Below are 22,905 nucleotides of genomic sequence, written 5' to 3'. Positions count from 1 at the left end.
TTACTTTTCTTTCTCTTTTTCTCTTTAATTCGTTTCTTCTTCCTTCTTTAATTTTTTAAGAAACTATCATACGTTTCTCTTTCTCTCTCTTTTTCATTTTTTCTTATTCTCTCTTTCTTTTTTTCTCGGATTTTGACAATGAAAATTATTTTGTCAAAGTTATCCCGTTAAAGGCGAATGTTGGTACCATGCGAAAATTTGTTATTATTATTATAATTATTATTATAATTATTATTATTATTATTATTATTGTTGTTGTTGTTGTTGTTGTTATTATTACTATTATTATTATTATTATTATTATTATTATTATTATTATTATTATTATTATTATTATTATTATTATCGTTATTGTTTTTAGCTTTCGTTTTACTCCTTTATGTTTTCTTTTTTTTTCATAATTAATTTCCTTTTCTTTCTTTAAATCTAGGAAATCGTGTCTGATCGAAGACTGTAATCAACGGAACATTTGTTGTTGACTTTTTGGCATTATTCTTTTCTCTTTTCCTTTTATTTATTTATTTATTTATTTATTTATTTATTCGTTTTCTTCTTTTTTCTTTTTTTTTTCTTTTTTAATCTTTCTCATCATAACCCTTCAAAAAAATTTTGAAGCATCGTATAATTGTCACACCTACAACGAGAGAACGTCCTAATTTGAATTCATATAAAAATCGCTGCGCTCTTCCTCCCTTTTGGTTTCCTCCTTCTCCTCCTCCTCCTCCTCCTCCTCCTCCTCCTCCGCCTCCTCCTCCCCCTTTAAAAATATTTACAAACGAACGAGATAATTATGTAATACGCATTTTTTCTTTTTTCTTTTCTTCTTCATTTTTTTCTTTTTTTTTTTTTTTTTTTTCTGTAACAGAACAAACATCCTATTCACATATCATTTTGAAATTCTTTTTTTGTCGCGTACGAAATTGTCTCTTCTTGTTTCTTTTTTTCTTTCTTCAATTTGTAATTCTTTTGTTGTTGTTTTTTTTCTTCCAAGTTTTAGTTTCATTCTATCACTGTTCAGCGCATCGAGGAAGGATGAAAATCGTTTCGACGACGATATTTTATTTCTTTTGTTTTCTCTTTGTTTATTTTTGATTTTATTTTTGTTTTATATTTAGAGCTGCACTCGATATGTTTCAGTTCGTTTATCAAACTTGTTCGTGTAAAAATAAGTTATATAAATGATCCATTAAAAGAAGGAAAAAAAGAGAAAGAATTTGACGTGATTTCAGTTCCTTCAATTTTTACATTTGTGAATCTCAATGTTTTTCAATTTTTTATATGACCTTTGTAAATATTTCTAAAATAACGTACATTATTATAACCTCATATGTATTCTTATTAATGAGAATCATTGTTTTACATTAGTCCAAATAGTAACAACAAGTATAGCTAATAATACTGATAATAATAATTAAATTAGAATATCATTCTTTACTCACTTTACATGTTCAAATTCGTACAAGTTAGACAAAAATATTTCTTTTAACATGAGGTAGAGATACAGTCAAAACAGCTCTATAGATAATTCTCGATGACATTGAAACTTCATCGCGATTGAAAAATTTTTTATTCTTTATTCTTTTATTCTTTTATTCTTTTTTTTTTTTTTTTTTCTTTATTAATTACATTCGAACGACAATTTTGTTAGATCATGAAAAAGTTATAGTCACATATTAATACATCGGAGGTTTGTAAAAACGATTTTCCATGTCCTTCCTTGTGCAACTAATATTTCCGGCGTATGACTATGCACTTTCAAACGATTTATCGAACTAAATGGAAACATTCGCTCTAATGTAGTACGATCATTATTGTAGCAATTCTTATTATATTATTTTTTTTCCTCTTTTTTTCTTATTATTTTTTTTTTCCTTTTCCTTTTTCTTTTTCCTTTTTTTTTTTTTTTTTTTACGTATAATCCTTGAAAATACCCACACATCAAACGCGTTCAAAGATTAACGTCCGCGTTTTAATGTAAACCTACATAACATTTATTTCTTTTATAGAATATTTATATGAGAGGACAAAAGAAACAACAAAAAGAATATATAGAATAGAGAAATATATACGTATCTACATATGTATTTCCAATTTTACACGTTCGATTATTTTATTTTTGTTTGTTCGCTTGTTGTTGTTGTTGTTATTATTGATGTTGTTAATTGAGAGAAAAAAAATCATTTTATCGAATTCTCATCTCATGCCGATTCGTCCTTCGTTAAGTAGAGTCTCGATTTCGATCGATAATATCTCTTTCAATCTATGTATGTCAGCTCTCTCTCTCTATTTATCTCTCTCTCTCTCCCCCCTCTCTCTCTTTCTCTCGCTCCTCTTCCTCTTTGCAAGTATGTATTTTAAAGGCACGGGCCACATTTATTTATTTATTTAATTATTTATTTTATTTTATTTATTTATTTATTTATTTATTTATTTAATTATCTTTTCCATACTTGTAATCATCGACCAATACGTTGCCACATATCTCAGTATTCGTAGCATTATATATATATATATATATATATATATATATATATATATATATATATATATATATATACTTTTCCACGTTCACTGCTTCTGATGGTTAACAGCGACCATTCACAAAATCATTTTTATAATCTGAATATAGAGAAACCTTGGCTGTCCTATTTATTCATATTTCTTATCCTCTGATTTTTTTTTTTTCTTTTTTTCTTTTTTATTCTGATGAATTATTTTTAAAACTAGTACCATCGAAACTATCTTCTTTATCGATTCTTTCTCGCGAAAACTATGAAAAATGTTACTCCTCCAGTCTATATTTTTAACTTGTAATTAATTAATCAATTAATTAATTAATTAATTGTACAAATAGAGACATTATATCATTATTATCATCGTCATCATTGGAGAATATAGAATTCTTATTTATAAGATATTTATTGCCGTTTAGGAAATCATCCCACTTTCGAAAATTTCAGCTTCACTTTTCGCGGCGAACTATCGAAAATAAATTAAAGAAAGAAAAGAAGAAAAAAAAAAAAGAAAAAAAATAGTAGAAAAGAAAAGAAAAATAAATAAATAAATAAATAAATAAATAAATAAATAAATAAATAAATAAATAAATAAATAAATAAATAAATAAATAAATAAATCAAAGTAGAAAAATTGATGTAATTTACAGATTTACAATTTTTTTTTCTACTATTTATACGTATTATGTTTCGAGTAAAGAAGTAAAGGACGATGCAGATAAGTTTTGTTTCTATTACATTCTAATCGAAAACAATATGATCGTGTTATAATCTGGACTAATTATTATAATTTGCAAAAGCAAAGATTAGCTAAAACAAGATTAAATAATAACGTCTATTGAAAATGTTTAAATTTGAAGAAGTTTAATTCTAATTTAATAATTGTTATAGAGGAATATAAGAATGGTCGTCCAACAGATAACAGCAAATCGTATAACCTAACAACTATGAAAGTATTCTTCCCGCATTAGAAAGTCGACGCTTCTTCTTTTTTTTTTTTGCATATTAGAGACAATTTTTCTTTGTTTCTTCTTTTTTTCTCTCTCTCTCTTTCTCTCTCTATCGAGAAGCTACGTTGCAATCGACCGAAGAAATTTTTTCTTCAAAAATCATATCTTGTAATTCTCTGCGTGATTCAATTTTTCCTTTTTTTGCTTCTTTTTTTCTTTTTCTTAACATCATCGTACACTTTCCCTATCTCTCTTTCTTTTTTCTTTTTTCTTTTTTTCTTTTTTTTTTTTTTATATTATAATAATAATATGTATGTATGTATGTATGTATGTATGTACGTATGTACGTATATAGCACATTTTCTTGTAGTTACACGGACTCATTGAAAATTTTATTTTCATTTGAAAGGCTCGGCAAAAAGTTTCCAAGTGATTTCAAACAAATCGTATGTACTCTTTCTCGAGACATTTCAACGTCTAATTTTTTCCTATATTTCTTTCTCCTTACAGATCGTTCAAACGAACTACTAGAAGTTTGTAATTTTACAATCTGATAAAAAAAAAAAAAAAAAAAACACAGAGAAAAGAAAAGAAAAAGGAAAAGATTAGGCTAAATGAATTTCGAAAAAGAATGTAAATTGAATTTTTAAAATTACCTAGAAACTTTTGACCAATCCAATTTGTATACGTATACTTATATATGTTGTCACAATGTCTGTTAATATTTAACGACGCATTTGGTGTACATTTTCGGGAAAATGTATTTGAGTACTTCATAATTACAGAGTGCACATATATGTATATATATGCATCTGCTATATATACATATGTATATATTTTGCATAAGGTATGTGTATTTATAATTATACTCGTTCGTGACTTATCCTCTGAAGTTCATTTCTCAATGGACAGATGCAATCTTTTTTTTTTTCTCTCTCTATACCGATATCCAAAATAATGGATAAATCACGTGAGAAAATCTCAGTGTGTTTATATACGTGTAGATATTAAAAACAATTTCTCTCTCTCTCTCTCTCTCTCTCTCTCTCTCTCTCTTTCTTTCTTTCATTCTTTCTATTCTTTCTTCTATTCAAAAGATCTTCAATCGATCGTAACATTGCTATAAGTTAAAAACGTGGAATTTCATAATCAAACTGCGAGAAATCGAAATAGTTCCCGATCGATTAAAACATTTAATCAGGAAAATTCGCTGTACGGACGAAATTCTAAATCATTGTATAAGTTTAAAATACTGTACTATATTTATGTATTAGAAGTCCTGTCACCTGAGTTCTCTCTCTCTCTCTTTCTCTCTTTCTCTTTTTATTTCTCTCTATCTTTCTCTTTCTCTGTTTGTCCGTCCGTTCGTCCGTCCGTCCGTCAGTCCGTCTGTGTAATTTTATTTACTTATAACGAAGGAACATTCCTCTAGACAAATATAAAGTTTACTGGCAGAATACTAAAAATGATAACTAGAACCAACTGGTGGCACCACCAAATTTGCCAGATAGACCACCGATACCCTTGCCAAACATACTACCAACTTTGCCAACAACGTTAGAAGTTACGTTGCTAATATTCGCTACGTAATTCGCATCTTCTCCTCCCATCGTTTCCACGATCGTCACCTTTGTCTTTGGTCTTTCCACGTCTTCGTCGTTACCATTCTCGGAAAGTCCTCTGCGAGAATGTATTTTTTTTTTTTTTTTTTTTTTTTTTTTTTTTTTTTTTTTTTTTTTTTTGATAAAAAAGAATTCGAGGAAAACAATTAAATTAAGAATGAATGATAAATTGCTTGTGAGCAGCCGATGGATTATGAAACGTGATCTAAATCATTGAAGATATTAAATGACATATTTTTTCTTTTTATATCTCCTCGCGTTTTTTAAAATTCTCGTAAAATTTGGAATATGTATTTACTTTTTCTTTTCTTTTGCTCTCGTCGTTGTATAAAAAAAAAAAAAGAAAAAAAAAAAACGAAATATGACATAGATCATTTTCATAATAATTCGGCTTAAATGCATTAACTGAATATTACATACTCTTCGTTCTGAGCGCTCATGGTTAAGGCACAAGTTGCTTCTTCCGTCTGCATCCTTTTGGATATAGTCTGATATGTCTTCGAGTTGAGCTTTTCCTCCATCACACCTTGAAGCTCAAAGTCCGAGTAGATCTTCTTGACGATGTGAGCGAGACAGGTACATTGATAAAGATGTAAACTATGATCGAGTCTCTCGGATAGCCACGTGCACAGCATTTGGATTTGTGCGGTGTACCATTGCTAAGAAAAAAAAGAATTGATGTATATCATAAAAAAAGTAAGACATCTAGAGACATTGATGTCCATCTATAATTAATAATTTACCTCGAAGAAAGTCAAAATCCATAATTCGTCGAGTACTTTGCTACGAATCTGATCCATACAATTCCGTGTGAAATTAACGTAAGCTTGACCCATTTCCTTACCGCTTCCCGACACCTTCTACAAAATATCCCATAAAATATCTATGGCATTTTTGAAACTATCTACATTAAAGCTTTTTACGTATAAGAAAAAAAAAAGAAAAGAAGAAAAATTCATGCTACATCAATGCAATATTTGATTGACAAAAGAACAATGAACGACGTACCGTAAAGCTAAGGATAGAACCGATAAGAGATCCTTCATCGTAACGAGATAACTTGGACAATGTTGTTTCCAAAACTGTAACTAATTTATTAATCATTCCCTGATTCATTGCGGCCGAAGTTTTTTCTAACAGATCATCGATCTTTGAGTGATATTGATGCTGGAAAAAAGTAACAGAGAAAATAATAATAATAATAATAATAATAATTATTATTATTATTTTATAATAGAGAATTTAATAAAAGAATTTTAGATAAACATTTATAAATAAATCAATCGCATACCACGTCGACACCATCGACAGTGCAAAGTTTGAAACTCTGATTCTTTGCATCCAAAATAACATTCACCATAGCACACATTTCCGATGGTATTATATAATCGGTCGATGTAAACGTCACACCCTTTTTAAGCCATTGCTGAAAAGCCGTGTCTGTCCTCTGTATGCACGATTCTATCATATCACAGGCCATAAGTTTCAATCGTTGCTCTAAGTGTTGGCGAAATTCTTGATCTGGCCAATGTAAGCCACCGATAAACGATTGCAAAGCATCGAGTTTCCAGAAAAGATCTTCGGAGGTTGCACAACCATTTCCTTTTATCTCCCAACGTTCTTTTTCGAATCCTTTATGAATGGATTGGGCGATTGATGTTTCCATTAAATCAACGTATCGTACAACCAAAGGAGCAAATGTGTCACGCAAATGTTGATGAAACCTTCCATTTTTCAAGTTGTCTGAAAATTTTTTTTTAAACAAATCAAATAATAAGATTTATAATTATATAATATTCAATTGTATTTCAGTTTAACTCACCGTCTGTTCTAAGGTAATCATTCAAAATCTGGAACAGTGGGAAACTGTCCCAGGTATCAGGTGGTTGCTCAGCCAAGACCTTATCCATGTCGACAGCAAAAAGCGACCAAAAGATCTCGGCGTGCTCCACCATGAGATCGCTAAACCAGGCGAACGCCTGCGGTACAGTATAGTAGGAGCAGATCGTGAAAATATTGGACGTCACACATATACGGTGGGCACTTTTCTTTTAGCTCAGAGCAGTGGGATCGCTACCCTGAGCACAGAGTCCTCGAGGACCCAGAAGACACTACTTCTACTTTATGTGTACGTCGTGAGAATATATCGAGTGTTGTGAATGAATTTTATTCTTATGAAAAAAAGGAACATAAAATAAACAATAATTATTATTTTACTTCAGTTAAAAATTCCTCGCGATTATGATAATGAAAAAATGATCAACGCGTTTTGTCTTCTGAGGAGGCTGCGGACCCTTACCAAATCCGTATTTGAAGCATGCTACCCTCTCTCTCGAGAACTCCGAAAATGGACACTCAGTTCTAGAAACCCAACTAATACCTCCGAATAATGCTCTTCATTTTGTTGGAGGAGATCGACGCACAATTCAGCAAGATGTATCAAATCCTCCAACTTTTTGCTAGGAGGCACGCAAACCTCGCCACTGAAATCGTCTTCGATTTTAGCCTCCGCCGATAGCTTTGTATAATTAACAAGAGCTGCCGTTTCTAAACATGATTTGATCAAGCCCTTAACTTCTTCTTGGGGAACTGGTGTTACGCTATCCTTCATTAAGACACGTTCCAAAAGAGATAGAGTAGACTTCAGAGCACCTTCTGGTCGTCCAAATGGAAAGCTATATCTGCACGATTCATACAATTTATTTGTTTATTCATTTTATTTATTTTTAAATATATTATGTGGGTAAAATATTTTCAAAGATACCTCCAAATTATTATTATTACCTGAAATTTGTAATTTGTTTTTCAAGGATTTTCCTAAGTCTCTCTTTGACCTCCTGAAATTTATCTTTCTCCTCGTGAGTAATCGAACCAACACCATCCGTGGTGTTACCATAAACGTGAGTAGCACAAAAAGCGAAGCTGAAGTGTAGCAACGTTGGATCTATCATAAGTCCACGATCAACTCTGTCTAGAAGATCGTGTAGGTAGCAAAGATGACGGAAGCAACCACGTACACCATATCTATAACAATTAATGAATACGGTAATCTAACGATTTTTCACTAATCATAATTTTTTAGATATAATTCCGTTATATTATTATTTCGTTTCAAAATATTATTTATATATAACATACAAATATATATAATCATTACGCCTGGAGATATGCAATACTCGAAAGCTATAATGTTGCTTACCAGCGCCATCTATCACTAACTTCTTTTATCCCTTATAGCAGACAACCATGTTCGTCATATAGATATGACGGTGTTGCATATATCGAGGGGTAAAAAAAGTTTGTTTTTTTATTAATAGATGGCACTTGCAAACAACATTATCTGCAGTATCTGGAGAGTTGCATACTTTAAGGCATCACATTAATGGGATAAATAATTAATTTTTGCGCATAATTACGCTATAACACATCTTCTAATCATAATGAAATAATCACTAATTCTCTTTTACAGAGTAGTGTTTTATGATGTTTATAACATTACCTAGCGCAATACTCATCGAGCACAAAAACTTGACCAGGAGAGAACCAACCCAAGGAGCAATAAGGATCGTTCAGTCTGTAGTCCAGGATTAAATTCTGTAGAAATTTGAAAAGTGCATGATGATCGAATTTACATGGATCTGCACTAATGTAGTCTTCCATTCCGTGTTTCTTAGCTCTGTCAGCATCTCCTTGAATCTTGCTAATCGTTGAATTCTTGTCTGCCACGGATACCGGTGGTGTTGGCTTATGTGACTGTCCTGTCGCTCTGTACATAGCCATTACCCATAAATGGCATTCGTTTTCGTCATCCGAGGCATAGACTATATTGTCACCTTCACGTACCGCGTTGAAAAAGAACCTGTCGAGTACATGTAACGCATGACCAGAGTTTTTTATTTTTTTTAAAGGACTAGCATCAACCTATCCACAGCACTCCATTTCTGAAATTGCATTGCTTTCAATGAAATCTTAAAAGAAACGTCTTATTTATCATAATCAATCTGTGCACTTGTTCGTGTGTTCGTTCTATCTATACACCCATCTATATATGTATATATATATATATATATATATATATATATATATATATATATATATATATATATATATATATATATATACATTAAACTATCGGATCTACTACGAAGCACAACTTCTAGGTCGAATCGAGTCTTAAATTAGCCGAATCTCTTATGGAATTCGGAGAATTCTAAAATATTTGGATAATCTATGGAAAATCCAATAATTTGAATTACATTCGAATCCCAAACAGTTCGACGAGCGAGTCATGGCTTTTGAAACTCGAGTCGATCTAAAAGCGTTGACAAAATTCTTTGCCTTTACTTTTTCTACAATTTTATTAATTGTAGAAAATAAAGAAAAAGAAAAAAGAAAAGAAGAAACAGCAAATTTTTTACTACAGTTGTAAAGAGTCATTGTGATCATGCCTAATAAAAGGATGTACAGATAGTATTCTAACTGTGAAAATATCAACAAAGTGCTCTTAATATGTTTATGCATCACTGATTGCCGTTGATCATTGAGAAACTACATAAATTATACTAACAGCATGCCACTACGGCGTTAGGTATCTCCTTTTAAGTTTTTTTTCTTTTTTTTCTTTTTTTTTTTTTTTCGGAAATTTACCTTCCGCCTTCTAAGTCCATGCCGACCATGAGATTAGCGGAAATAGCTTCGATATAGTCCACGGTATAGCCATCGAGCTGCATCATTTCCGACGGCTCGCTTTTCTTTTCTTTATACGAGCACATCGCAAATGTGTACTGCGAGACTTGGACCAACACAAAATATCGCTTCTTCCATTTTTTCCATACAGACTTGCCCTGAGCGTAAAGATAACCACAGTGTTTCATGTTCAATGGCTTATCCATTCGACAAGCTATCTTCATACGGAGATCTTGATCGGGATTATTCTTTGGTACCCTCATTCGATGCCATTCTGGTACCTTGCACGAAAGTGGAGTTGGCCTTAATACAACCTTTCCCAATTCCTTATCCTCCAAAGCCAATACAGCTGGATTTTCGGTGTAAAGTCTAACTTTCACTACGGGGAGAGGATGCATCGTGGTAAAATCGCCTTGAGTATCCCACCTAACAACATTAAAAGAAAAGAAAAAAAAAAAAGGAATAAAAAAAAAGATGTCAGAATCCTTTTTTTTTGTTCATCCATTTTCACGTCCTTCTTAAAATAATTTCAATAATAACATTTACTCACATTGGTTTAGACGCTTCAGCTTGATCAGTCTGTAACTTCTCGCTACCCTCCACTTGCATAGTGCAATAAACTATTTTATTGGGTGCTAGACTCTTTAGGCCTTTGACCTCCATAACAACTACTTCCAATTGGAAAGTCAGGCCGACGTCTATTTTTGACAGCTGGGGATCGGAATCAGCGGAGTCGCCCTCCAGTTTAGCGAGGGAACCCTGACCGCGGCAGCGGGAGCGCTCACCACGATAGTTGTAGCGCTTCAGCTTCTGCAGCCCGTATTTGCTGTCTATCGAACCCTTGGAGACCGGTAACGACTCCAAATTAGCCATTAGCAGGTTGATAGACGACTTGAGTTCCTCGATGTAGAGCGACTCCATCTCTTTCAGGAGGAACCTCGGCATGAGCTTGCGGTTCTATAGGAGAAGGATTGCTAGATGTTCTTCAGACTTACAGAAGAGGAATATAGACAAAGGAAATATAAAAAGAGACAAAGAGAAAAAGAAAGAGAGATAGACAGAGAGAGAGAGAGAGAGAGAGAGAGAGACAAAGAGAGAAAGAAAGAGATAGTAAAAGAGTAAGAGAAAGAAAAAGAAATAGAAAAACTTGTGTCCCAATGCAAGCCTTTTAATAGGATTAAATGGACGACATAAAAGCGAAAATAAAATAAAAGAAATAAAATACCTTCTCCATTTCGTTGACTTTTTGTATGCGACCGTCCAGCTCCCTCCTGATGGCGGCAGCCTGTTCATCGGCTGAGTCCAACAGGAGGGCGTTGAACAGAAGCTGATGTTCAAACTTCTTAATTCCAAGGATTTGCTGAAACATGTCGTACAACTGCTCCTTCGACAATATCAATTCCGAGTTCAAAGACTGCTGTTGCATCCTGGAAGGCCTTTTTGTGTCTTCATCACCTGTCCCCTTGATAATACAATCGAATTTGGCCAACCAGGACGTAAGCACAGTCTCTTTGCTCAGCCCATCGATTTCCGGGAGGCTTCGAACACGTTTTTCAATGTTCTTCTTAAATACCTCACGGAAGTCGAGTTGGGAACAAGCACCACTTTGTACCATTCGAACTACTCTGTCTGATTTTAGAAATACGTCGAAGTAATTCTGTATAGCATTGCGGAAAGCCTCGTCGGCCATTATCTGCGTTTCACCTTTCAAGAATCCCTGAAAATCAAAACGTTTAATAAGATTTTTTAAAGGCCATATTCTTTTTTCATTTCTTTATTTTTATTTTTCTTTTTTTTTTTTTTTGTTGTCTCTAGTTTGTTTCATTAACCAAATTTAATTAGAAGGATCTCGTTAACCTATTAACCTAGTCCCTCAGTTAAGTTCTCCTTTGAATAATAATGTTCTCCCTTGAATAATAACGTTCTCCATACATCATTAAAATTACTAAAGTATTACTCTTGAGAAAAATTTTTACTAAATTATCTTACCAATTGGAAAAACGTGCTAAACACGGAGACCTCATTTTGTTTAATTGAATTTTCTAGCTCCAATGTCAATATAATAAAATGACATCGTCTATATGCGGAAATCCGTTCCCCGTGATGACATGAAAATTTATTGTCGATAATAACGAATTATATACATATGTATATTCGAGCAAATAGGAACTAATATGATTAGGGCCTCATCAGAGCAATTATTGACGACCATCGGCGCGACCGTAGATAATTTAAAGCAGAGTATCACATCGATTTATCAGAGAGTGTATAACGAAGGTGAAGGTTATACACGAATCAACTGTAAGACTCCGCGTGTAAGGCTTCTTGAAATTACCGTCTCCTTTAAAAGGTTTCTACCACATCTCGATATTATAAATTTAACACCTGTTAATTATATAAATATACATACGTATCTAACACTACGACATTAAAATTGTAAAATTGTTTTTTAACTTTACAATTATTTTGTTGATTTCAATAACATATATATATATATATATATATATATATATATATATATATACACATACATACATACATACATACATACATACAAACATTTCATTTAACTAAAAACGTATTCGTGTTTCAGATCAATTGACAAGAGATACCCGATTTACCTGAAAGCGAGAGCAGATTGTTTCGAGTTGTTGCTTCGTTACTTTCATTTGCCTACGTGTCATATCCATCGGTTGTTTCGCGTTGAATGGGTAAGCAATACATCGTGAAATAAAAACGTACAGTTGTATCCTGGTCTTTCGTTCTTCTTCTTCTCTTTCTTGTTTATCCTAAAAGACCGATCAAATTTATTCAAATAATATAAAATTATTACGAATGATTAAAACGTAACAACTTGCAATTGTTCGAATGAAACATGGAGAGAAAATAAAAAAGAAAAAAGAAAAAGAAAAATAAATAAAAACTAAGTTATTGGCAAGTATTCAAAGTCAATAATAATATACTTGCATATTTATGTTAGAAACAATCAAGGATTACAACTGTAGATATTTCTTAGATTAAATGAAACATAAGAAAAAATAAAATAAAATAAGCATATAGCTTCGTCTGGTGGTTGATCAAAGTCAATGATAAGACAGATACCTGCAAATCCACTTCAGTTTTTTCACTGGCAACAGACGGTGAAGGACTGGTTGGTCTTTGAGAATAATTTGCAGCATCTTGAGCTGCGCTCATAGACGGTGACAAAGAATTTCTTGCACTTGTAATACTTGGTACGTCGAGAGCGGAGCCAGAATCTTGTGAGAGCGTGCCGGTAGTACGAGCTGAGCCATGAGTCCCAATACCACCGGCTGGACCGACGTGGTTCGAGCCACCAGGAGACGCGGTGATGCCCGATGCGAGCGAACCAACGCTCCCAGAAACTGTACCACTTCCAGGACCACCAGCAGGATGGTGGTGGGAACCGTGGGAGCTTCCGCTACCTCCACGGCCACCGCCGCCACCTCCATGGTGAGTACTCTGGTCCTCTTCACTCTCCTCCTCCGATGAACTTGGATCTATCATCTTTTATATATGTTAGGCCTTCTCCCAAGGCCCAAACGCTTCACCGAGCGGTCCTCGACCTCCCAATATGGAGGAGGTCCAGCCGCTTCACTTGATCACGGATCCGTCTTGCTGAACGAAATTATCCTAAATTCCTCTTTCTTTCACCTTATTTCTTCTTCTTTCTACAAATCATATTAATATTTTTATATCGTCAAATTGTTCAATATTCTTCCTTCGTGCTTCAATTAGATACGATTCATTTGTTAAAAAATTAAACAATTATCGCACTTTATCAAGTTATACAATTTAATTCAGTTTTCTTTTAATAATTCTCTTGTCTCGTGAATTTGTAAAAGAGGGCAAAGGAATGTTAACAAATTCACGTTGTTTATTTCATAGGAACAAGCTTAGAATCGTCTCGCTATATATTCGTCTTTTACTACTCAAAAGAACACGTCCTCCATCATCATCGTACACGACCATCCCACTCTTTTGAAAAGCTTTAAGGTTTCAAGGGGAACTGAACAGCTTTTGAACGACGCATATATATATATATATACACATCTCGACTGTAATATTTCACTCTCTTGGAAAGCTTTTTCAGATTGCACAGTGATACGAAGTAAGTGGAAATATCGATAATAAGTCAGACATGCCGAAGAAAAGATTTCTTCTTTCAAAAGAAAAAAAAAAAAAGAGAGAGAGAGAGAGAGAGAGAGAAAATAAAAAATAAATAAATAAAAAATAATTAAAAAAAAACGAAAAAGGGAACTGATACATGTATGAATTAATATGAAATTTCTTGGTGATTTTCTAAAATGAAATCATTTCAACAACGATGGCACGTTTGTTAAATGTGTCTGATAAGCATTTGGTATAGCATTAGTACTATAGAAATGAGCTCGTGTGAATACCACAACAAGACTACAAAACGATGAACGCGCATACGGGCGTGTTAATATCTAACCCAGAAATGCAAATGTTTCCGCCGCAACGTTGATACCGATTGTCATTCCAAGCACGAAAAGTGAATATACATAGACGAATACATGTCTATGTGTATTTATATATATATATGTGTATAAAGGTTCAAGCTATTATGTATTACTCATCATTTGTCACGTAAGCATTAGAAAAAAAAAAAAATAGAAAAAGAAAGAAAAAATACGATTACTCTTTTCTATTCGAATATGATATGTATCATCATATTCATTCGTATAAATTAATTTCTAAAATTTGCAAAATTTTAATTATTCATGTATCAAATATTCAGATATATAATATATCAAATATAATCTAATATACAATCAGCATATATTTATATACGATCTTTGAAAAAAATACTAAAAAGAAAAATATTAAAACTATAGACATCATCAATTATGATATTATCGAATTAAAATAATTTCATTGATTAATCCATTGATTGAATGAAATCGTTAAAGGAAAGTAAATTGATATATAGCAAGATAGGGTTCAATTCATTAAATTAAAACAACTATGATAATGTTATAGACATACATACAATAATATATAGACATATATATATATATATATATATATATATATATATATATATATGGATTGTACATAAGTTAGATAACATCATTCAGAAAAGGGAAGAACGGTCGATCTAATTAAATTCAAAGACATACTTTCAGGCACACATCCTTTATCATAGTACACGTCTCGAAAATTTGAACATTATTTACACTCTATGTTCCCTAAGAGAGAGAAAGAGAGAGAGAGAGACAGAGAGAGAGAGAGAACCCTCAAAGTAATCGTTTTAGTGCATTATTAATGCAAGACCGGCACATACAGAGTAAAGTTGCCTTTTACTTCCAATGTACAGAGCTTTGATCGAAATTTGTCTTCGTCTTTATTCGATCAGATCAGACTATGAACATTATATAACGCACGATTAAATATTATTATTTAAAATTTTTCCACATAATAACTATTTATATATAATACTACGACCATGATTCGTAATAAAAAAAATTCTAATATAAAATATATATATATATAAATAGATAATTTTTCCAAAAATATACCGTGTATTCTATCGTTCAGAAAAATTATTCCAATATTGGCTTAATCAAATATATGCAAAATCTGTTTGATGTTTGATGTGTTATATATAGAAAAAAAAAAAAAAAAAGAAAATGTTACATATGTTACGTATAACGAGCATGACGGATAATTTATCAAATGTCAAAAAATACAAAAGAAATGCACGTGAACGGTGTTTGCTGGAACATTGATTTACGGAAAATACGACGCAAAACTTAATTGAAATATTCTATGAACTTGCGCGCATAATTCCTACATAGTTTTGTGAGTATATACACATATAAATATTATGTTAAAGTAAATGAAAATTTGACTTCGTATTTGAATCATATGTTAAGCGTTACTTTTAATTAACGTCGAACCAAATGAACGAAATACTCTTTCATGTTATATTGACAAATTTTTATACTTTTTTTTTTTTTGTTATATAGATATAATCCTTATAGATTGAAACGAAGATAATCCATTCGTTAAACAAACGATTCATCGATGACGCTTTTATAATCTTTATTAACGTTTTTCTTTTTTATTTTAATTCTTTAAATAATACAAATCTCTCACATAAGTCTCGTTAAATCGATGAATAATAGATTTAAAGTGCACAACGATTAGTATAATCAAATTTGTCGATTTATTTATTACGCAATATACAAACATATTCGACAATTAAATAAACAAGAATTTATCTGATACGATTCGTTCGAGAAACAATCGTGATTATATGATTACGTATCTTCATATTTTTATATAATAATTCAATGAATAATGAAAGAAAAAAGAGGACAGCAATAAAAAAAAAAAAAAAAATAGGAAGCTTGATAATAAATAAAAAGTTCTTTCAATGGTATATGAGATTGAAATTTTTTCGTGAAAAATTCAAGGAAAATTATTTTCCATTGAGTGAATGTATCTCTCTTTCTCTCTTACTTCTACTCTCCATGGACGATCTCGTAAATGTGAAAAATACATGTTCTTGTGAATGCAAAACTTTTGTGCTCGTATGTATGTATGTGTGTGTGTGAATGCAAGAGTGCATCCAACTGTAAGAGAAAAAGATTTGTCATCTGCATAGAATATATATATATATATATACTATGTAGACCATACACATGTATATATATACACACGTGCGCGCAGAGCTTTATCTTTTTCTTACACAATGTAGAGGTACGAAAATGAAAAATTCCGAATCAACAAAAATAAGGATTTGGAAATCCCTGAATTCGCAGAATTCATCATAGACAAATTGATAAATACATCTAATCACTAAAAATGGAACAATATAGTTTTCAAAGGAATCTATTCATACATTTACTATCTTGCAATCTCTCTTACTAACATGGTACAAATATTTGTGTGTGTGTGTAGTTTGTGTGGGTGTAAGTGTACGCACTTTACGTTACCTAATCAATGAACGATGTAGGAAGACTCATAAAGGTCATAGTAGAACGAGCTTATCTTCCTACGTAAATGTGCGTAAAAACATGAGAAGAGGTATAAAGATTGAAACAAAGAAATTAATATAACATTTGTAAAAAGTCATTACTAATGCGCAAAGAAATATTTAATAATTTTTGAAATTTATATTAATATCCAAATTAATGAACAAATCAAAATGAGAAAAATTGTACAATAACGTGAATCAATTAAAAAGAAAAGATATGTATTGATATATATGATTTTTATAATAACAAATTTATTCGAGTGAAATTTTAAAAGTTTGTTAAATTTCAAAGGACTTGCTCAGGACGAGTCTGATAAAATCTTAGTCGTATTTAAGCCCGGCCCAATTAATCTTTATGAATTTTTCATAGGGCTCTCGACACGCGAAAACCGTCTAGACGACTTGATTTTGATTTAAATACAATAGTGAATTAAATAAGTCTTAAGTAATAATTCCAAGTTGATAATATTTATTTTGTCATCTTGTTTTTTGTTCATTTGTTAATTAATAATTTTTATTAATTATGAATAACATTTAATATTATATTTCTATTTGTTTTAATCTATTAACGGAATGAAAAGTGTCACGTTAATTTTATAAATTATTTAACAAATTAATATTGTACGATTTTCTATTCCAAACATGTATATTTATCTATATTCCTTTTAATATCTTTTTAATAATTATCATTATTATATTATCTTTCATCTATATATATATATATATATATTTTTTTTTTATATATATATATAATTATTATCAATCATTTCTGAATTTTTATATTATTTTTATTCAATACAAACCACGTTAATAAAAATTTTCAGGTATGAGTTAACAATAAAGAGTAGTATAAACTACGCTTTAATTCTTTCCATTATATCTCTTCTAACTTTTGTTAGAAGCTTCTTTCTACGTACCGCATTACAAACCTGTTTAATATTAATGATTGCTGTCTGTGGTTGGAGATTTCAAAGAAGAAAAAGAAAGAGAAGAAAAAGTAAGAGAAGAAAAATAGAAAAAGAAGAAGTTTTTGTTGGAACTGCATTAACTCAAACGTCAGACACTAAAGGAGGCTAATCGACGTGAGAAAAATGAACTTTGAGGTCGTTCGAGCAATTATTTATACGATTATATCGTATGAGACAATAACGTTTTTATAAAAAAGATTTATTTTTCAATGAAATTTTCATTTCTCTCTCTCTCTCTCTCTCTCTCTCTCTCTTCCTCTCTGTGTCGCAAAAAAGAGTTCAGAAGAGATAACAAATAATATCGATTGGCAGCGGCCTATTTAACTGGACAAACAACGTAATCCAGATTATCGACGTTCTTGTTTAAACGTTGGCATTTAAAAGATCTTAAAAAAAGAAAAAAAGAAAAATAATATTTAATCTAACAATGTTGAAGTACATATATCTCTACCACAAACACGATAAAGCTTTTCCTGTTGTAACATGAATGACGAAGCCACCGACCGCTAGTGTTCCATTCAGCTGGACGGATAACAGAACCAGTTCAAACGAAGCTCTAGATTGCTCGGAACGATATTGTATCTTGCAAATTTTTCTCAGTTCGTTTGTAATCAATGATAAAAAAAAAAAGAAGAATAAAGAAGTAAACAAAAAAATTTCACGAGAAATTTCATGAAAGTCGTCGAATATATAATAAAGTAAAAAAAAAAAGAAAGAAAGAGAGAGAAAGAGTAATCCATCATCAGCGCTTTGGGAAACGTGTCCTCATTTCCGTAATTTTGAGCTCTACTTTTACAGAGCAGAGCTTCCACATTCAGAGTATTTCTCTCTCTCTCTCTCTCTCTCTCTCACTTTTTCTCTTTTTTTTATTCCCAAAGCTCGCTCTTTCTATAGACTATGAACGCTACCATATGTATATAAACATTTTAATCCGTTAAAAAAAATAGAAAAAACTATAGAGAAAGAGCATAAGAAAGAAATGAAGAAAAATAGATCCTCGAGTAAATTCCTTGAAGGGTAAGTAGGTTCATTAAAAACGAGTAGAATCCTTCGTATTTATTATTCCAGCTTGATGACAATCATAGAAGTCAGAGTTGTTCTAAGATTGTTCTAAAAACTATACACGCATAGTATGTTCTAAGATTTTTATTTTTTTAGTATTAGTTTAAAATTAATCCCTTGAAGGGAATAGGGGAAGAGAGAGAGAGAAAAAAAGTTATCTCGGCGAATTAACATCAAGGATCAGCAAATAATATTTAAAAAGTTTAAAAGTTGTTGAGTATCATGAATAAAAACACCTGTTTTTCTCTATAAGTGATAACACACCAACATCAAAGAACTCAGAACGTTCTTGGTTCTTGGATTATATCTTCCATAGTTATGAATTAATCATGACTCCTTCTAAGAAAATAAAGTAGTATACTAAAAAAGTTATATACATAGATCGAAAAAGATTGACAGAGGAAACAACGAGCGTGTTTCTTCGTGTCGAGGCTGGTTCGACTCCTCAGCAGTGTGTTATTGATCTAGCTTGAACACGAGTTGGAGGCTTCGCCATTACTAGTAGCCAGGTAGGCATATCGGCTGTTTCACAGCCGCTAGAAGTACGTTACTGTGTAGCTGGGTGTGTCCAAAGTTAAAGAAAGAACAGGACAATGTTGATAATAGCTTGAGGAGTATAAGTCGTATCTTGATCTTTAAGTACACGCACATTAACACACGCACACACAGAGACTAACCTCGTATCAGATGTAGCGTGGTCACGACATAGAAGACAATCGTACAGCCATTATGATGTCTTGAAACACGTACACGCGTTCTTGATTAAGTCTTGATTAGATGATAATGTGTATCTTCAGTAAAAGCTTCAATGTAGTTAGAAATAGACTCTAGTAGTCGATGATGTTTCCTTCTGGAGAGACGAAGAGAAGGATAATTAGATAAGAATCAAACTTGTCAATCAAACTGATAGTTAAGACAGAGACAGACAGACAGAGAGAGAGAGAAAGAGAAAGAGAAAGAAAGAGAGAGAGAGGGAGAGAATATGTACGAGGGTTGTAAAAGCGAATAAAACGGACGACGGATCCTTGCGGTGATCCGCAGGGTGGCGCGTTGGACTGGCTCCGTTCGTCGACTGACGTGCCGAAAAGTGAGAGAGACGAAGAGCACTGTATTGGCAGCGGGAACGATAGAGAGGGAGCCACGAAACGGTGGATGCAATATATAAGTGTATGTACTTGCTTTTCCACCCTTTACGTATCTATTTTTGCATCAGTGTATCTACATACATACATATATATATATATATATATATATATATATACACACACACAAGTATATCTTAGTATCAGTGGATGAAATTTGACACATTTATAGCAAAGAGGAAGAGAAGGCGGTTATATTATTAAATTCTTTTTACGCAATTAAGCTTCCTAAAAGGTACGCTTTCTCTTTGGTAATTAGATCAGTCCGACGATGAGGGACGAACGTCGTGACGTGATGCAAGTATGCTTCGAATGGAAGCAGTACTTGCGCGGTTCGGGGGCTGCAAGTGCCGGTAAAGATAGAGAGGTTTGATGAAAAGCATGATATTAGAGAGAGAGAGAGAGAGAGAGAGAGAGAGAGAGAGAGAGAGAGAGAGAAATGGTGAACACGGAAGGTAGACAAAGAGTGAAGGGAAGGACGTAGAAACGCACGACGAAGTTAGAAGTGGGGAGACACAAGTGCTACTGGGCCATCGATCGGCTGCGCGGTAGTCGTTGTAGCAGCTGAGCGTTCCAAACTGTACGCAGATATCCGTAGGATTTCTCTTAACACTTTCTTAGATCGTTCTTTATATACGTATAATATTATATAGAAGATAAAAAGAAAAAAGAGGGGGAGGAAAAGAAAGAGAGAGATAGATAGAGAGAGAGAGAGAGAGAGAGAGAGAAGAAAGAAAAGAAATGGAAGGGATAAGAAAAACATGAAGAAAATGAGAGAGAAAAAAGAGAAAGAATATTAATGAAGATGGAAAGGAGATAGAAATTGAGAAAGAAAAAGTCAGAGAAGGACAGGGTCAGGCTAAAGGATTTAAGGATTACCGGGTAAGGGATACATCCCCCTTAAATCCTTTTTCCCCATCCTTTGGTAGGTTGAGTCTTTCGTATAGACATGTATGCGAATACCAAAGCAGATGTAAAAGAACCAACCGTGCTTTTGCTTTAGGCCAAACTCCTTCTCCTCCTTTTTCTTTTTCTTCTTCTTCTTTTTCTTCTTCTATTTCTTCTTCTTCTACTACTTCTTTTTCTTTTCGTTTTTTTTTCTTCTGATTCTTCTTCTTCTTTTGCTTCTTCCGACATTTTGGGTCAAGTGGATCTCCGAGTCGTTGGGCTTGACAGTGTCATTTTCATGCGACTAGTAGGTACGTGTCGAGCGTATACGTGGAACTTTCGCCGGCGGTAAACTTCTAAGATCATCGTAAGTACGTCTTTAAAGGCTTGTCGTTGAACGATGGCAAGAACGAGATAGGAAGAGAAAAAAAAAAATTTAACATGCTTACGTGACGATACTTTCGAAATAAGCTCATTGTCGATTCGTCGATCTTATTAAATCCTTTCACGATTGTAAATCTTTTTCATACGTTGTCGGATCAATTTACAAATTCATAGAATTTAGAAACATGATAATTTATTTTAAATCAATATCTACAAATTCGACGTTACCTTTGAGTTAGTCTCTAACTCGAAAAAAAGAAAAACGAAAAAGAAACAAAAAAGTCTTTAATCCGAGCTAACCGTTTTTAATCTGGATTAGTAACGGTTGATGTGTTACGTTACAATACTCATGAGACAATGTTTATCGATCGTTCTTTTTCTTTTCTGATTCGGAGCATCAAGTACTTACGTACATTGATGTTAAAGGAACTTCGGAGAATATTGATTTTACATAAAAGAAGATGAAGGACAGGGATGTCTATAGGATTGGCTTGTAAGCTCATCGTTCCTCATTCCTTCTCTCCTTCGTTGCCCAAATAAGTGACTCGTTCTTTCATACGATCATCCCATGACGCCTATGGAATGACAAATCGATTAGAAAATACGATTAAAAGTAGTAATGACCGTTTATGGTCAGACCACGATCCCTAACAGCATCATTTAACGCTCGTTATCGTTGGTATTTGCCAAGAAATGTGTCGCTTATTGAGAATCAAGTTCATTCTTTTGACGTTTTTTTTTCTTTTTTCTTTTAATAGACAAATTTCTTTGAACACCTATTTAATATCTATCTAAAATATTTATCTTATTTTTATGAAATAAAATTGCTTTGAGTATATTTCGCTTGAAATGTGATCTTTAAGGATTTATTATTGTCATAAGAATGAGAATGATCTTTCAGATATATGTATATATACATACGCATATATATATATATATATATATGCAGATATCAAATGACTCGATTTATAGAGATTAATAGATCAATCATGATGATAGATACACGATCGCAAAAGCGATAAACTAACTATATCGTTGGCATTGATCCTAACAAGCGATCAAGTTCAACGGTAAGTATTCTGCACTTGGTATCGAGCACACTACGGACGAGTATGGCTGGCTAGATTTTCAAAGGTTTAAAGAAAAGAATCTGAAGGACTATGCTCGATCAAAGCGCAATGTCAGTGATTTTTTACCGAATGACGCAAACGTAGAGACGATCGAACGGCAACGACCGCCGATGAATTGTCTGTCTCTTCGTTAATTGCATTTTACGAATTTTTGCAATTTCACGTAATCGATTCAATTAACAAAGAGAATTTGCTATCATTCATTAAACTCGTCAATGGTCATTCATAGATAGTACTTATGATGATCGAACTCGTGTTAAACGCGTCGCGACGTTAAGGGTCCTTCTCTTCTTTCCTCTCTCTCTCTCTCTCTCTCTCTCTCTCTCTCTCTCTCTCTCTCTCTCTCTCTCTCTTCCTCTCCCTCTCTTCCTGGTGGTCATGGTGATCGAACTGTTGAATGAGAACCTTTAGAGAAGGCATTAGAAGACTTATCTGCCAATTCATTGGAGATGATGGATTGTAACGTAGTAATGAAGCTAACAACTTCTTCTTGTTATTAATCGTCTCGATGTTTTTCTATCATAACGCAAAGATAA

At 32.6% G+C, this 22,905-nt stretch overlaps 1 protein-coding gene across 6 annotated transcripts; it reads right to left on the bottom strand.

Moving 5' to 3' along the window:
* Window positions 1–3,763: 3,763 nt before the first annotated feature.
* On the bottom strand, window positions 3,764–20,973 carry Cadps (calcium-dependent secretion activator 1). 6 transcript variants are annotated; one of them, XM_085661070.1, is made up of 16 exons: window positions 20,955–20,973; window positions 19,503–19,675; window positions 12,874–13,460; window positions 12,393–12,560; window positions 10,997–11,488; window positions 10,322–10,728; window positions 9,733–10,197; window positions 8,585–8,944; window positions 7,870–8,109; window positions 7,464–7,766; window positions 6,908–7,074; window positions 6,377–6,828; window positions 6,094–6,252; window positions 5,829–5,945; window positions 5,506–5,744; window positions 3,764–5,143 (listed from the first exon to the last, which is right to left on the bottom strand). In XM_085661070.1, the coding sequence occupies exons 3-16, from the start codon at window positions 13,294–13,296 to the stop codon at window positions 4,936–4,938; spliced, it is 4,200 nt and encodes a 1,399-aa protein (XP_085517196.1). In that variant the 5' UTR covers window positions 13,297–13,460; window positions 19,503–19,675; window positions 20,955–20,973; the 3' UTR covers window positions 3,764–4,935. The 6 variants fall into 6 exon arrangements, with proteins under 6 accessions (XP_085517196.1, XP_085517195.1, XP_085517194.1 ...); XM_085661069.1 differs by lacking the exon at window positions 20,955–20,973 and adding an exon at window positions 20,460–20,540; XM_085661068.1 differs by lacking the exon at window positions 20,955–20,973 and adding an exon at window positions 19,842–19,903.
* Window positions 20,974–22,905: the final 1,932 nt, after the last annotated feature.

This window comes from Vespa mandarinia, chromosome 13 (genome assembly GCF_050613455.1).
Source record: "Vespa mandarinia isolate Hongniang chromosome 13, ASM5061345v1, whole genome shotgun sequence".
NCBI lineage: Eukaryota > Metazoa > Arthropoda > Insecta > Hymenoptera > Vespidae > Vespa > Vespa mandarinia.
Note: the sequence above shows the minus strand (reverse complement) of the source record. Positions and strands in the feature narration are given on the sequence as shown.

Coding starts and splice junctions, on each gene's coding strand:
- Cadps (XM_085661070.1), bottom strand. CDS start 13,296: ATGATAGATCCAAGTTCATCGGAGGAGGAGAGTGAAGAGGACCAGAGT. Junction 12,561..12,873: donor AAACTGAAGTGGATTTGCAG/GTATCTGTCTTA, acceptor TCGGTCTTTTAG/GATAAACAAGAAAGAGAAGA. Junction 8,945..9,732: donor ATGGACTTAGAAGGCGGAAG/GTAAATTTCCGA, acceptor TGTACTCGACAG/GTTCTTTTTCAACGCGGTAC.